The 17447-nt window shown below is 36.5% G+C and overlaps 2 protein-coding genes across 2 annotated transcripts in view; one reads left to right on the top strand and one right to left on the bottom strand.

Moving 5' to 3' along the window:
- The window catches only part of LOC150089673 (uncharacterized), a 389737-nt gene extending 374190 nt beyond the window's left edge, over window positions 1–15547 (bottom strand). Inside the window, exon 1 of the mRNA XM_090389589.1 lies at window positions 15122–15547. Coding sequence (XP_090245715.1) covers window positions 15122–15208 — 87 coding nt within the window. The 5' untranslated portion in view covers window positions 15209–15547. The remainder of the gene's footprint in view (window positions 1–15121) is intronic.
- The window catches only part of LOC150089672 (transmembrane anterior posterior transformation protein 1 homolog), a 309390-nt gene that overhangs the window by 122083 nt on the left and 169860 nt on the right, over window positions 1–17447 (top strand). The window contains exon 3 of the mRNA XM_090389591.1: window positions 15769–16010. Coding sequence (XP_090245717.1) covers window positions 15806–16010 — 205 coding nt within the window. The 5' untranslated portion in view covers window positions 15769–15805. The remainder of the gene's footprint in view (window positions 1–15768; window positions 16011–17447) is intronic.

Raw genomic sequence — 17447 nt, 5'->3', positions numbered from 1 at the left:
TTCCCTGTACAATATATTATTATACTCATCAGAGTCATTAGGCCTATAGCACACTCCTACTCTCAATTTTGATTTCCCTATGCTTATGTCACACCAAACTGACTCGACACTGCCCTGTCCATCGATGTCAACTGGCTTCACTTCCTTTGACTTTATGTGTTTCTTAATTAATAGCATAACCCCTCCTCCCCTCCTGTCCTGTCTATCCTTTCTATATACATTGTATTCCCCAAATTCCAGTTCCGCATTACCTACATCTGCGTGACACCACGTCTCTGATATCCCAACAATATCTGCCTTTGATGTTTTGAGCAATACCTCAAATTCATCAAATTTATTTACCAAACTCCTAGCATTGGTGTACACGCAGGTATACATGCACCTGTTTCTATTCTTAGCTACCCTAACACAACCCATGTGTTTACTTGTAACGCAATGACTACCAGCAGTCTCTGAAATATCCTGCATCTTGTTTTTCAGACTTCTGCTCATTTGAATAGAAGCAGTGCAAGAATCACTTCCACCTCTGCCAGTGGCTACTGTTAATCTATTAGTCCTTGTATCCCCCCAACTAGCAGTTTTCCGACCCACCTAACACTGCCTCGACAGCATCAGCAAAAATTCTTGCACCCTTTCTATTTAAGTGTATCCCATCCCTGTAGAAGCAATCTCTCCTGTTAACAAGTACAGTCCAGGCTGAAAAAAATTCTACCCCTTGAGCCTTGCACAATCCCTCCAGGGCCGAATTGATCGACAAGGCTCTCATCATATACTCCCTCCTATCGTGTCTGGGCAGAATTGCAGACACTTTCAAGTTCAACCCTAATTCACGGCTTTTTTTCAACAGTGACCTGTACTTGCTAAGTAATTCCGCCGGTCTCCTACTCTTAATATCATTAGTGCCAACGTGTACAACTATATCACCTTTTGTGCCCTTAAAAGATGATATCCGCTCTACAACGTCATCAACCTTTGCCCCTGGCAGACATACCCTGGTCCTATTCCACCTATCCTTTTTACAAAGCATGTTCCCTGTTTCCCTGACAATAGAGTCACCAACAACTTCTAGTTCCTGTGGGACCAGCGCATTCTGCCTAGGGGGCTGCGCCTGTGTTGCCTGATGACCAAGTGCAAGCTCTGGCGTTGATGTGGGCAGCTGAGAGCTTGATGGGCCCCTCAATTTATTTCCTTCGAGGGCATCCACCCTGTCCTTCAAGGTCTCATAAAGGCCCATAACAACGCTGAGTTGTCGCCTGATTTCCTTGCACTCCTTACATCGTGCACACACAAAGACATCCCCCCTTGGCAGTATAATGTCCCGTACCCGACTGCTCCGCAAACATCAAGCAAACAGTGCATTTTAATAGACTGTGATTCAGAGGGCAACTGCCCCCCTCAGTTCTCCCCTGAACCACAGCACTCCCATTAGCTTGAGCCTTTTGCTTTGCTGCTCTGGTCAGAGTTATGATTCCAATTTAATTCAATAAAATTTAAAACAAAAATTAAATCCTTAAGTTATATCCCAAAACAGTTATGTTATATATATATATATATATATATATATATATTTTTTTTTTTTTTTTTTTTTCGGTATCTAGTGTTCCCTTTATACAACTTCCGTATCACGTGTACCACTATAGTTATGTATTAATTATTTGTTACGATTAAGTCGTTATATATATTTATAGAGTTAAAAATACAATTTTATTGACAATAAAGTTTATCAAGATTAATAGATTTACTGATTAATTGACAATATTATATTATGCAGTATACTACACTAAGCTTATGCTATCGTGTAAAAATGGCGGGAATTCACGAACGGTATTTCTACGGACTCGTAAGTATTGATTAGCTTCGAAATCTCGCTATCTCAATTTAGAATAAACTAAGGATCCTGACTAGGTCTATAATCTACTTATAGAAGATAATTTGATATAACAATTGGTTAATAAATCGACTAAATTTGGTTAAAAGACCTCTCGTTCAATTTGTGACACGTGGATTTGATACCGTTACCGATACTAAGTAATATCTACGAAATCTCTGTCTAAGTTAAACTTTAAACTAAGTATCGTAACTAGGAATATAAAGCTACTCTAGAAAATAAGTTAATATGACAATTTAAACTAATAAAGCAGAAAATAAATCAGGAAAAACTTCTCTGTTTGAAGAGCTTTAAGGAGCAATGTCTGCACAGGCGAACCTCGCACCCAGACTATTTTGGTGGCATTCCACTTATTACTTAGAGCTAGAGAGAGCTCAGAATAGGGATACCTATGGCCACCCTGTACTTAACACAGTAGATTATAATACTTTTGTGTTTGAGATTAGATAGTACATAGTGTCTAGCAGCACCAGTGGTTTTCCACAACTCTGCAACCAGTCATATCGTGTTGAATACAGTACCCTGTGAAGGCCAGATATTATTCACACTCTGTGGTTTATTAATATAATGTAGGGTTATATTGTTCATCTAGCCTTTTTAGTTTAGAGGCCCGCAGAGGACCACCAACAGCACCTCTGTAGCCAGGTGGGCAGGAGCAGCAGTGCGTAGCACACACTTTTTGATTAGACCAGGGTTCAAGCCAGTGACCACCAAATATGGAAGATGCGGAAAGGTCAGGGAATGACCACCGCATATCCCGGGAGCAATATGGCCTTTGTTGCTAATGCTCCTAAAAAACCAAATAACACACAAACAACAGGACTAGGGTTCATTCTGTAGCAGAGTGAACCCTAGTGTCATCTGAGTTTACCAGGGAGGGCAAAAAAAGAAGTTTTTGTTGGAAAAGAGCATGGGAGTGACATATGTCACTCCCATGCTCTTTTTCCCATGATACTGTGACAACCCACCCTCCACAGAGGGCCCCATCAAGCAAATGTTTGGTGGAGAGGGAGATGGGCAATTCTCTGGGGGTATTTAGGGAAGTTAAAGTCATAGGGCCAAGGTGCCCTACGTGGGAGGGGTTGATTGCCACCTTTGACTCAACGAGTCACAAGGGTCTGATAAAAGGGTCAGCCCAGCTGCAACCAGTGTCAGCATCCCACAGCATGCTGCCAAGAAGAGGAATCAGCAGGGGCAGTGGAGGAGTACTTCCAGCAGCATTCATGTTTTGGGGGAGGGGCACCTATCAGCAATACAAAGTACACACACATATCATACCTATTAGCACAAAAGACTTTTTCCCACAATGCATATTCAGGGCACAGACAATGAAACAAGTAACTTAACATCATACACTTATGGCAGAAACACTATTATCACTTCACGAGAATTCACTTGTATACATGTCTAACATCAAATGTTGGATAATTATATTTACCAATTAGTTTTTGGAAAATTAAATGCACTAGGCATAATCCTTATGGGTTTTGATAATTAACTATATAATATCGGTGTAAATACACCATAGTTAACCCATAGATATGAGCTACGATTGTAGCATAGAAGGCATCATTTTAATTGTCTCATAATGTGGTTGCCTTCACAACAAGATAGCTACTATTGAATTACTTCAAATAAATAACGCTTCTCTAGTAGAGAAGACTACTGTTATTTATTTTCAGTGGTACCACCACCCAGACGATCTTCTGGATGATCGTCTGGGTGGTGGTACCGCTGAAAATAAATAACAGTAGTCTTCTCTACTAGAGAAGCGTTATTTATTTGAAGTAATTCAATAGTAGCTATCTTGTTGTGAAGGCAACCACATTATGAGACACAATTAAAACGATGCCTTCTACGCTACAATCGTAGCTCATATCTATGGGTTAACTATGGTGTATTTACACCGATATTATATAGTTACCAATTAGTGTATTGCTCTGAGAGCGCCATTGTGATTGGCTGTATTCACAAGATAACGTCGAGCTTAAAGGCCGAATGACATTGTCAGCAGCTCAGATTTTTCTATTCGAACAGAACTTTCATTAGGCGTGACAAGAGGAAAATGGAGGAAATGCTAATAGAAAATTAAATTAGAAGTAAATAATCTGTTTTGAGCGCACGAGTAAGAATATCCGAAATTAAATAACAACAACATCAAGGACATTGCACCTGTGCCTATTCCGAAACACCCTCCACTTCAACCAGCTATTCGGCATACTTACTGCAAATGTCCAGTCACAGGGACACTCAAAAATGGCCAAAGGAGGAAAATAAATCAACAGAATTCCAATTAACAAATTGAGAGGACGAACAAATCGATCATTTCAATTTGAACAACTCATACATAATTTCTTACAAGTTCAATTTTTAGGGTTGAGAAGTTTTTCGTTGTAATTAAATTTCATTAAAAATTTTTGTTTCATATTTTGACAGAATAAATCCTTATTCAAAATTAAACTTACAGTATTTCAACTTTCCTTGAACATAAAACTAATTTTTCCTTAGTGCTGATTGAATTTCAAAATTGCATATTTTGACCTTGAATGTCATCCTCAATTGGATTATATAGGAAATTAAATTCTTTATTCATCCATAAGTACATCTTGAAACAATTTTTATCTTCTTCTAAGTCCTGCAGTAAATGATGGAATCTGCCCTTTTCTGTTCTCTTCCAGTTTATGTCGTGTATCCATTGGTTACTTTCTTTTGTTTTCTCGGCTATACGAAAAGCGCATGCATTTTCAAAATCTGAAGAGGATGAACTGTGCAATTCATTTCGCTTCAGCTTTCCTCAAAGAGAATGAGACATATACAAATGTTACAGATTTCCAGACATACCCCTTTTGGAATTATAATAAAATTTCCAAGATACCCCTTCTTTAACATTTGAAATGGGGAATTTGAAAAAAAGCAGAATTCATAAAACAACCTGTCAAGATGATTATTTAGGAAGAAAATTACTGACGATAAAGTTGTTGTTGAAATGCACCTTTAAAGACTCAAAAAAACGACATTCTATCCTATTTACAAAGGGGGTTACAGAATATTTATATTATGCTTACTTTGTAACCTTTTACATTCTACTTGACTTCTTTTTTATTTCATTGTAATGGTTTAAGGCTCAGGCAACAAACTTTTTTTTTTATTTATTTAAAATTCTCAATATCAATATCGATTTGCTGTATGAAGAATATGTTCTGTTGAAATCATTCCACAAAAATATTGAGACAAACTACCTCAAAAATACCACAGATGTTTGGATAAAAATTTTAGATGCGTACAAAGTAGGTAATACAGAAAAAAATATTAATTTTGTTTTTGCTTTGCCTCACACAAATGCAATGAGTGAGGGAGTATTTAGCTCAACGTTTAACACATGGAATAAGGATCGAAATAAGAATTTTGAAGGAGAATTGATGCCGAAAACCAATCACAATATGTCTTGCAAAGAATTTTATGCAAATGCACTAAAAAAAATGAAAAAAAAACTGTTAAAGAAAATTCGCTCAAAAGAAAAAAGTATTGCAAGGTAAATATTTTCTTTTCAATAAAATAAATCAGATGTATTGAATATGTATTATAAACAATTATGCAAAACATTTGATGTTAATATTTATAAAAAGTATCCTTTAGTATTTACAAAACTCTTGCAATAAAATTTTCCGAATTGAACAACAGGCTATGCTTCAGTTAGTTTTATTAAAATTTAACTAATTTTGCATTCCACGAACGTGTAAAAATAAACAAAATATAGAAATAAATATTTAAAAAAAATTTTTTTTTTTTTTTTTTTTTTTTTTAAGATATAATGCGAGTACCCCAAACATAAGCATGAGTACCCCGAGATCAAATTTTTAATCTGGTCACCCTACTTTCCAGTGACGACGCGTCTCAAACTGAATTCACAGTTTACACTAAGCAGTGACATGACGTGATAATAGTGTGTTTCTGCCTTTAACCTTTTGCCTTGTTTCATTCAATCTTGCACTGAGACAGGATCACCATACCTTGAACATGAACAGTACACACAATTTTATATATATATATATATATATATATATAAAAAACAGATCACATAACACCCATAAAATCACCACATGGTTCACATTTGCACATCTCCAGTCCATGGGTACCTCCCCTGAGTCCAAGGAAGCTCTCATAATTATGGCTAAGGGTTTGCTTACTTCCTTTGCTGCCTCCTTTAATATAACTAGATTGATTCCATCCACCCCAGGTGCCTTTCTTGTTTATCTTCAACAATTTCTCCTCCACTTTACTCTCAGTTATTACAAGATTATCTAGCTTACCCAGAGTTTAATACACATCAGCCATTCCCCTCCCTGAATAACACCTTACGTGTGAATATAGATACAAAATATTCATTCAGTTTGTTAACTACCTGAGCAGGATCATCAACAGTTAAACCATCGATATCAAGTGGACCAATCTGATTCATCCCCTTCCTTCTAGAGTTCTTTACATAAGTAAAGAATTCTTTGCTGTTTTTCTTTGCATCCTTTGCCAAAGATTTCTCGTAGTAGTAATAGTGGCATGTGATGCAAGAAAGCGAGCGTATGAGCTTATGCAGCATCAGCCAAAAAAAAATTCACACAACCAGTTCCCTCTAAATGTTTGTCCAGTTCCTCCTTAAATTTATTTACCCTATCAACTTCTACAACTACAGATATAAGTTTGTTCCAGCACTTAACCACCCACTGGCTAAAGACAAATTTCCACATAGCTATTCTACAGCTGTCTTTCCTCAATTTGAATTTATGCCCCCTTCGGTTCATAATCTGAACAAGTGGAAGAATCCCATCAGAATTCAGCATGCTCAACCTATTCAAGGCTTTATACACATCAATCAGATCACCTCGTAGGTGCCTAGTCTCCAGCCACTGCAATTTGCAGAACTTAAGCCTCTCTTGGTAAGAGGATCCCTTCATTCCCCTCACCAATCTTGTTGCCCTTCTCTATACACGCTCAAGTAAATCTACATCCTTCCTAAAATGAGGCCTCCAGACCTGTACGCAGTACTCAAGGTGTGGCCTGACCATTGCCTTATACAGAGGGACAATCACCTCCTTTTCCCTGCTAGCAAAATTCCTATATATCATTGACAAAACCCCATGACCTGCCTTTGCAGCCTGTCTGCATTACTCAGAAAACTTCATATCTGACTGCACAATTACTCCCAGGTCTTTTTCATTTTCTACCACCTTAAGTGTAGTACCACACAGTTGGTACGTTTCTCTGGGGTTACTTCTACCCATATGCAGTACTTTGCATTTGTCAAGGTTAAACTTCAGTTGCCACTTTTTAGCCCATGTGCCCAAATTATCTAGATCCTGTTGCAGTAGCACACTGCCATTACTGTCATTAACAACCCTGCCAACCTTTGTATCATCTGCAAACTTCAACATTAAGCCTGATATACCTTCATCAATATCATTGATAAATATACAAACCCAACAGTAGACCCAACACTTCTCCCACTTAACCATCCTTTTATCCATTGTAGCAACTTACCCTTAATACCATTCTGCTTCAATTTGTACAATAGTCTTCCATGCGCAACAGTTTCTAAAGCTTTCCTGAAATCCAAATATATGATATCAAAATTATTTTTTGCATCCAGTTCCTTTGTATCCACATCATAATATCCTATCAAATTTGTCAGACAAGACTTTCCTTTAACAAACCCATGCTGTGTCTCAATTATTGCTGCAGTCTTGTCTAGATGATCCTGCAATGCATCTTTAACCAGTGACTCCATTATTTTACAAGGAACAGAAGTTAAATTAACTGGTCCGTAATTACTCGTGTCACCCTTCGATCCCCCTTTGTGAATTGGGGATACATTTGCACATCTCCAGTCCATGGGAACCTGCCCTGAGTCCAAGGATGCTCTCATAATTATGGCCAAGGGTTTGCTTAGTTGCTTTGCCGCCTCCTTTAATATAACTGGATAGATCCCATCCACCCCAGGTGCTTTTCTTATGTTTAACTTCAACAATTTCTCCTCCACTTTGCTCTCAGTTATTACAAAATCATTAAGTATCCTGCTACAATTTGATAACCTTCTGCCATTTTCAAACCTTAATAATTCCTCATGTGTGAATGTAGATGCAAATTACTCATTCAGTTTGTTTGCTATCTGAGCCGGATCATCAACAGTCGAACCATCAATGTCAAGTGGACCAATCAGATTCATCCCCTGCCTTTTAGAGTTTATATAAGTAAAGATATCCTTGCTGTTTTTCTTAGCATCTTTTGCCAAGGATTTCTCGTAATCTGCCTTCGCCTGCCTAACCTCCTTTGTGACCTGACCTGATTACAGACTAGCTTATATCTGCCATAGGCTTCTGAGTCGCTTGATAATTTATATGCATCCCATGCATTTTTCTTCTCTGTTAGGAGTCTCATTAGATAACCATTTAGGCCTAAACCTTGAACAATATTTCTTAAAAAGGTATGAAACTTTTAGTAGCATCCTCGATTAATTCCATGAGGTACATTCCTCTGGGGTTACTTCTACCCATATGCAGTACTTTTGCATTTGTCAATGTTAAACTTCAGTTGCCACTTTTCAGCCGATCTTCCGAAATTTTCTGGATCCTGTTGCAGTAGCACACTGCCATTATTGTCATTAACAACACTGCCAACCCTTGTATCATCTGCAAACTTTGACACTAAGCCTGATATACCTTCATCAATATCATTGATAAACATATAAAACAACAGTGGACCCAACACCGAACCCTGTGGGACTCCACTAATAACATTAGTCCACGAAGAGCTGCGCCCATTGATTACCACCCTCTGTCTTCTCCCACTCAACCATTGTAGCAACTTACCCTTTTATCCATTGTAGCAACTTACCCTTAATACCATTCTGCTCCAATTTGTACAATAGTCTTCCATGAGCAACAGTGTCAAAAGCTTTCCTGAAATCCAAGTACAGTGTATATGATATCAAAATTATTTTTTTGCATCCGGTTCCTTTGTAACCACATCATAATATCCAATCAAATTTGTCAGACAAGAATTTCCCTTAACAAACCCATGCTGTGTCTGAATTATTGCTGTAACCTTGTCTAGATGATCCGGCAATGCATCTTTAACCAGCAACTCCATTATTTTACCAGGAACAGAAGTTAAACGAACAGTTCTATAATTACTCGTGTCACCCTTCAATCCCCTTTTGTGAATTGGGGATACATTTGCACATCTCCAGTCCGTGGGGACCTACCCTGAGTCCAAGGATACTCTCATAATTATGGCTAACGGTTTGCTTACTTCCTTTGCCACCTCCTTTAATATAACTGAATAGATCCCATCCACCCCAGGTGCCTTTCTTATATTTAACTTCAACAATTTCTCCTCCAATTTGCTCTCGGTTATTACAAAATCATTAAGCACCCTGCTACAACCTTCTGGCATTTTCAATCCTTAATAACTCCTTATGTGTGAATGTAGATGCAAAATACTCATTCAGTTTGTTTGCTATCTGATCAGGATCATCAACAGTCGAACCAACCATCGATAACAAGTGGACCAATCAGATTCATCCCCTTTCTTTTAGAGTTTACATAAGTAAAGAAATCCTTGCTGTTTTTCTTAGCATCATTTTCCAAAGATTTCTCATAATCTGCCTTCGCCTGCCTAACCTCCTTTGTTTTGATTACAGACTAGCTTATACCTGCCATAGGCTTCTGTGTCACCTGATAATTTATATGCATCCCACGCATTTTTCTTCTCAGCCATTGTACTCATTCGAGTCATTAAGCCTATAACGCACTCCTACTCTTATTTTTGCTTTCGCAGTGCTCATGTAACACCAAACTGACTCAACAGGGAACTGTCCATCTATATCAACTGGATACACCTCTTTTGATTTTATGTTTTTCTTAATTAACAGCATAACCCCTCCTCCCTTCCTACCCTGTCTATGCTTTCTGTACACATTGTACTCCCCAAATTCCAATTCTGCATTCCTAATATCTGTCACACCACATCTCTGATATCCCAACAATATCCGCCTTTGATGTCTTGAATCTGCCTTTGCCTGCCTAACCTCCTTTGTGACTTGGTTACAGACCAGTTTATATCTATCATAGGCTTCTGGGTCACCCGTTAATTTATACGTATCCCATGCATTTTTTTTCTCTGCCACATGTCTAATTAGTTCATCTGACATCCATTTAGGCCTAAATCTTGAACAATATTTTTTAGTTGGTATGAAAAGCCTAGTAGCTTCCAAAATTAATTCTTTGAACGCTTCCCATTTTGAATTTGCTGTCGGTAACATCATCAGTTGGTCCCACTGTATAGAATTTAAATACAGTCTCAGACCACCGTAGCCAGCTTGACGAAAGCAAAAACTCTTCCCTTTATCCCTGATGATAGTTACATCTTTGAGTAAATTCCACTTCAGCACACTGTGATCACTGCACCTCTAGTGGTTCCTTTATTTGCAGATTCTTAATGCATGAAGAATCACTACTGATAGTCAAATCTAGAGTATTACTTGCTCTAGTTGCCTCCCTAACCTAACCCAACCTTTTTTTTTTTTTTAATCAAATAAACTTTTGGCTAAACTATTATGAAGCCCCATGTCTTCATCTGCTTTTTAGTTTCTGGCATTTATCCAAAAACAATCATGTGCTCTGCTATTGTTTTATCCTCTTTAGGGCCAGTGCCTTTAGTCTTGTGATAAATAACTGAATTAAACATTTTAATCCGTAATCAAACAATCACTCAATATTCATTTATTGTATTAGGTCAATGCAAAGCTTAATCAAACAGACTACAATGCCAGCTACAAAATCATGTTGGGTGAGAGATATCTTACCCAAGTGTGTAATTATAAACTCCACAAACAGTACAAGAGCTACAAGCAAGAACTTTTAATTGTGTTTAGCTCTGTTCCATTGCTAAACAATGACGAAAGGCAAAAACTATAAGCTAACTTTGCAAACTAATCAACCACTAAATAAATATATACTAATACACACAACATAACGTGATCACATGTAGAGAACAGACAGAGGCTTTGCTGGTCTGCCGATAGCTATTTATGTCTTTGCAAAAATATTTTCTTTGCATACTCAGCTATAAGCTTCTTATTAGTAATTGGACTGGTTAAATCGCAGGGCATTTTCCTTCCTATGAGGATCCAGAACTGAGGGTAATCTACATCTAAATTATAGAGTTCAGCAAAAAGGCATATGACAGAGTGTTCCAAGAAAACTCTTATGGGAAGCACTGAAAGAGGCAAATATTGATGGACAACTGATTAACATTATTAAGGCAATTTACAGGAATAATAGATGCAGAATTAAAGTGGGATCAGCTTTGTCACCTGAATTCCACACTTCAAAAGGCTTATTACAAGGTTGTTGCATGTCGCCAACACTTTTCAAAATTTATATTGACATCTGCCTAAGATCCTGGTCAAAAAAATGTAATAAAATGGGATTGCCGATTAATAAGAACACCTATATTCACAATTTACTTTTTGCAGATGATCAGGTGGTGATAGCACAAGACTTAGAAGATGCAAAGTATGCATGTCGCCAATTGCTTGAGGAATATAAACAATGGGGTCTAAAAATAAATTTTAGCAAGACTGAAATGTTGTGTTCAGGGCCAGGACACGTTCTAAATATTGCAGGTTTTAAAATCAAACAAGTCGATAAATTCAAATATCTGGGATCAATCTTACAAAATGATGGATCATCCCAAGCAGAGATCAATACGAGAATTACAAACGGCAGAAAGGCTATTGGCATGTTAAAAACTCTGTTCTGTGGAGCAAAAATATCCTAAATAAAACAAAGAAACTTATATTTCAAACGATTGTACAAAGTCTTCTATTGCATGGAGCGGAAACCTGGACATTGAATAGGCGAGCGGAAAACAAATTGCTCTCCACAGAAATGGATTTTTGGAGACGCTCAGCAGGAACTTCTAGAAGAGACAGAAAACGGAATGAAGACATAAGGGAAAAAATGGAAGTGAGAAAGACTATTATTGACACCATCAAAGAAAACCGTCTAACATGGTATGGACATGTAAAACGGATGCAAGAAAACAGATATCCAAAGGCTATCCTGGAATGGATACCTCCTGGAAGAAGGAGAAGAGGAAGACATGGATGGATGGAGTACGGGAGTGCATGACAGCCCGAGGCTTAACCGACCAAGACACCTTGAACCGCACTTTATGGCGGAAAAAAATTCCTGACAAGAAATAACTTGTAGGCTGAGGAAACCCATTGTAAACGGAAACACTCCTCTTGAAGAAGAAGAATTGCTCATTATAATGGAAATATTAAATTCCACATAAACAAGGTATTTAACCGCAAACATTCAAAATTAGATTTAAAGAATGTGCAGTGCAGAAACCAATATTCAAGAAAATAATCTTTTTGAATTAAAAGGGAAGAGCATATAAAATGTTGGATTTAAGCATTTTGCATATGCATTTAGTGATTAAAATTAAAGCAATGAACATGTTGCAGAAACCAAATTGCTTTAGTGAACTGATTGGCCAAACAGTTAAAATGATGATAAAAATGAATTTAGTGTCAAACACTCTTAATCTTTATGACACATTTCCCTTAACTTGTTATAAATTTTTATAATAAGTTAGGGTAATTATTTGATAATCCAAAGAGGCTGAATTTAAAAAAGTTCATAGTGATTTGGAAATAGTGAGATGGAGTATTAGTACTTATACCTCAGAAGTCTTTCTAACTGAAGTACCCTTTTGTTCCTCTTACTAATCTTGTTGCTCTTTTCTCTCCTAGCAGCCTGTTTGCACTGTTCAGAGAACTGTCCGACTATACAATTACCCCAGGCCTCTTTCAATTTACATTACCCTGAGTGTGATACCACACAGATGGTATGTTATTCTGAATTACTACTACTCATGTGTAGTATACCTTTCATTTGTCAAACTTCAATTATCACTTCAGTTCATCTGCCTAATATTTCTAGATCTTGTTGAAGTAGTATACCTTGTTTACTGTCATTAATCATCCTGCTAACCCTTGTATCAACTGCAAATTTTGATAATAAGCTTGATATGTCTTCATTAATAGCCCTGAGCTGGGAGTGCAGAGTCAACAAGATCCCAAACAATATTTCCGCAATCTATGCTTTTTGTCTACTCAGCTGAAAATCCTAAGAGTTTTTTTATAGCTTTAATAGCAAGTGAAATGCAAATCGAAAATATTTTGATTTCTCTTCCGAATATTCTGGAAATCTTAATTCTTGGGCGCCTCCGTAGCCAGGTGGGCAGGAGCAGCACACGCTTCTTGATTAGACCAGGGTTCGAGCCCGTGACCACCAAATATGGAGGATGCGGACAGGTCAGGGAATGACCATTGCATATCCCCGGAGCAATATGGCCTTAGTTGCTAATGCTCCTAAAAACCAAATAACAAACTAACAAACTTAATTCTTGCACAATTCAGGAATTAAGTTAAACTTAATTATATGCATCTACATGTCTACATATGCATCTGTAATGTACAATTACTGATAGTGAGCTGGCTTCACTGATGCATTCCTTTCTCCAATCAGTATTGCTCCCTGGCTTCATGACATTTACGTGTTGTCTAGAATCAGACTGTTGACATGTGCTTCACATTTCATGCAGCACTCCTGTTATTGGCAGGCTAGCATTCAATTGCACACATTCGTTATAGCACATGGAGTTTCCAATTTGCATTCCACTTGCCAACAGGTCTAATGGCAGTTTTAATTTCAAAAATTACTTTAAAATAAGTTTTTAATGTAAAAAATGGATTTTTCAGTTATATTCAGAAATTATTGAAAATAAAGATCACATCAAAAAAGTAAACAATTTTTAATTTTTTTTTGCTGATTTTTCAAATATACATGCATGGAGTTGAAGTAACTCTGCATGCTTAGAGGAAGACCAACCCTTTTCATAACTGCTGACAGGCACTGATCCAATTTGCACAGTCTTTCATGTGGAAGAGTATCAAAAGCTTTTCTGAAATCTAAATGTATGATGTCAAAATTACTTTTTTTTCCCTTTGTTCATAGTATCCAATAAGATTTAGAATGGTTAGAGTGAAATTGAAAGATTTTAAATAAGTAATAGCATTTGATTCTAGCTTCTTCATGAACAAAATAAATCATGTGCACTGAGCAGCAAGTCTTCACAAAAATAAGGTTTGCTTTTAATTAATTCAGAAATATGCCAAACTTCTTTATGAAGTTTCTGCAGTATTTCCACTTAAGTTTTTGTTATTAGTTTATCACGTGGTTAGTATTTTAAAACACATCCTTTACTAGTAAAAATAACGGTTTGTTAATGTTATTTGGTTTCGCGAGGATTGGTGCAAGACCTTAGAATCATTGTAGAATCAATCCTCAGTGCCTTTAGAATACCTTAACTATTTACAAATAGTCAAAAATATTCTTCACCAAACCTAAATTACAGGGGCAATAATGTAACTTTATATACTACTTTCAACTCTAAAAAAAGTTTTAAGATGTCGGCAAATATTTATTATTAAAAAATAAATTTCATGGTTTTTAATGAACGAACAAAAAGCTTTTTTTTTTTTTCTTATCCGAGACTACGTTTTATCGAAGATGCAACTTGAAGACAAAAGTCTAGAAGTTAAAAAGAAGGGGGGAAAAGTTAATAACTTCTGTTCTTCGAGATGCACAAGTTTTCAAAGTTCACTGAAAACTTCTAGTTTCTCCTGTTTAAGTTGTTTTTATTTAACTGTAAAGGCCATATTGAGCTCAAACATATTTCAAAAAGAAAAAAGAAACCGAAATATTTTTAATGTTTGGGTTTTGATGATTGAAAATACAGATAAATGCTAAATTTACTGTTCCTAATCAAAATCCGATGGATTTCCGAATTCCTGGGAGAAATCCAACTCGTTTGATGCTATTTTTAAGTAACTCACCTCATTAATATTAATTTAGTAAAACGTAGTAACTATAAATCATCAGGCTATAATTAATATATTCGTTTGAACTTAAAATATGAGCATGGTACTTTTTTCATTTGATTCGGTCCCCCCCCCCCCACCTCCAATTCTAACACTTGTAGCTTAAAGCAGTTACAAGTAAATGCAACAAATATTTTTAAAAGCATACAATCCTTTAAAAAGACTAGCAAATTAAACTATCTTTATCATATCAGTATAAATTTTGTGTCATAAAAATTACTTACTTTTTTGAGCCACTTAATCACATGCCGTTCTCTCCAACGCGATACAACGGAATATGAAGGAAGATGGGGACGAGTCTGTGAAGACATCACAACTTCTCTGAAAGTTCAGATGCTGTGGCATACACTTTGAAACAATAAATTGAAATAAAAATTCGAAGCCATACTTTCTAATAAGGGATTCCTAACGATCGTGCGATTGAAAACCATATGACATTCCATAATACCAGCTGGAGTAAAAATAAACACTTGTAACAGTGCGTGTGTAATAACTTAGCGTGACTACGATGTCCACCTGTTAACTGCATTTTAATATTAAAGTAGAGTATTAATACTGAATTCGAAAACTTTGTATAACCACAAAATATTACGTTTTCAAACAAACAAAACGAATAACAAGGAAAATATGCAGAAGGAAATTGGGAGTATCCTCAACTCATTGCACATGAGTTTGTCGACTTCCGGTTCAGCCAGGAAATTGCAATCAGCAACAATGGCTATGATTAATTAAAAGAGTTTGGGTTTGATATTGCGCATTGTCAATTAAGATTTAAATTACGTACATTAGTTTAGGTTTATAATTTTTAATAATATTAAATAGTGATCCGTGTTAATAAAAATTTGTAACTTACTTATTTTACATTGTAAAGGTATTAGTTTTTCCAGTTTCTTGCCGTATTTGCAAACATGGAGGAGGGAGAGAGCATGGTTTCGGCTGAGAAGGAAAATATAGTCTTAGAAAAAAATGAAAAGAAATGCTTAAATGAAGATGTAGTTGCTGCCGTGACAGCTGCATTAAATAGAGATCGTTATTTGGAAGAAGTGAAACAGGAAGATCTTGAGAACAGAGATACAGATATCTTAGAAAAATATCCAGAAAAGGTGGTTAAAAGTAAGTGAAACAGATTTTTGATGTGCCAAATGTTTTGTTTTTTTTTTTTTGTGTGTGTGTTCATGGTCTTATATGTGCAGTAACGAATTACTTATTGTTATTTTTTTTTTTTTTTGCTACATATCGTTGATAAAGAACTATCGTTCTTGGTTGAAATGATAGCATGTCCTTCCGACGTTCTCAAAGTTATCGGCACGATTTGAACTTGTGCGTCCCTGATCGAGTGGAAATTTTCGCAGCTTTGGGCATTGCAATGACCTTTTCCCTTTAAATAATTTAAGAACACCTACACACTCGTTAAATCCAAGTGGATTAGAGTGCGCTATATAATTGTTGAGTAAGAGTCAGTTTTATTTAACCAAAAAAGAGCGTTGGGCTGGCGATGCCGTCTAATTATTTATTGGTCATGCAATTGTGGATTAGTGTCAGCGCATGATAATTCCACTAGCGTAACTCTTTTTTTTAAATGTATATCCGTAATTATGACTTAGAAAGGCAGTCTGATTTGTTATAATTAAAGTTGCCAGACTTGAATCTCATGGATATATGTCAAATGGTTTGTCATCTGTCTAAAAGAGGATTGGTCGATTTGGTAATAAATCAACTTTTATTAGAAGTGTCAAAGTGTGATAATATTTGATTAAATCCCTTAAGAATTTTACAGCACAGGATTGGAAGTGGGGGAAGGTTAGATGATGTGCTGCCAACATTATAACCCCTTACCAGACTGCAGTGACAACTGGTGATGTGAGTAGAATGTATTGTCCAGATATTACCAGAATTAGAATATTCTCAAGTCATGCTTATTAGCAACTGTAGGTCTCAGTGAGTGACTTTCAAAAATTTAAATGCTGACTCAGATATAATTCTGGGAATTATTACTTTTGGTGCCCTTTCCTGTCATATGTCCATTTTTTTTTTCTTCTTCAGTGAATAGTACATATTTCTACATTTTCCAAAGATTAATGCATATCTGAAGGACACAAACTTATTAAACTCTAACAGGGAGCTTAATGATTTTGTAATAACTGAGATCAAAGTGGAAGAGAAATTGTTGAAGTTAAACATAAGAAAGGCACCTAGGGTCGATGGGATCTATCCAATTATATTAAAGGAGGCAACATAGGAATGAAGCAAACCCTTAGCCATAATTATGAGAGCATCCTTGGACTAGGGAAGCCCCCATAGACTGGAGATGTGCAAATGTATCCACAATTCACAAAGGGGGGGGGGAATCAAAGGGTGACACGAGTAATTATAGACCTGTTAGTTTAACTTCTGTTCCTGGAAAAATAATGGAGTCACTGGTTAACAAAGCATTGCAGCATCATCTAGACAAGACCGCAGTAATAATTCAGACAGCATGGGTTTGTTAACGGAAAGTCTCGTCTGACAAATTTGATTGGATACTATGATATGGTTACAAAGGAACTGGAT

This window comes from Mastigoproctus giganteus, chromosome 2, assembly GCF_048544385.1.
Source record: "Mastigoproctus giganteus isolate SK-2022 chromosome 2, ASM4854438v1, whole genome shotgun sequence".
Lineage (NCBI taxonomy): Eukaryota > Metazoa > Arthropoda > Arachnida > Uropygi > Thelyphonidae > Mastigoproctus > Mastigoproctus giganteus.
This window is presented reverse-complemented; position numbering and strand designations above follow the sequence as displayed.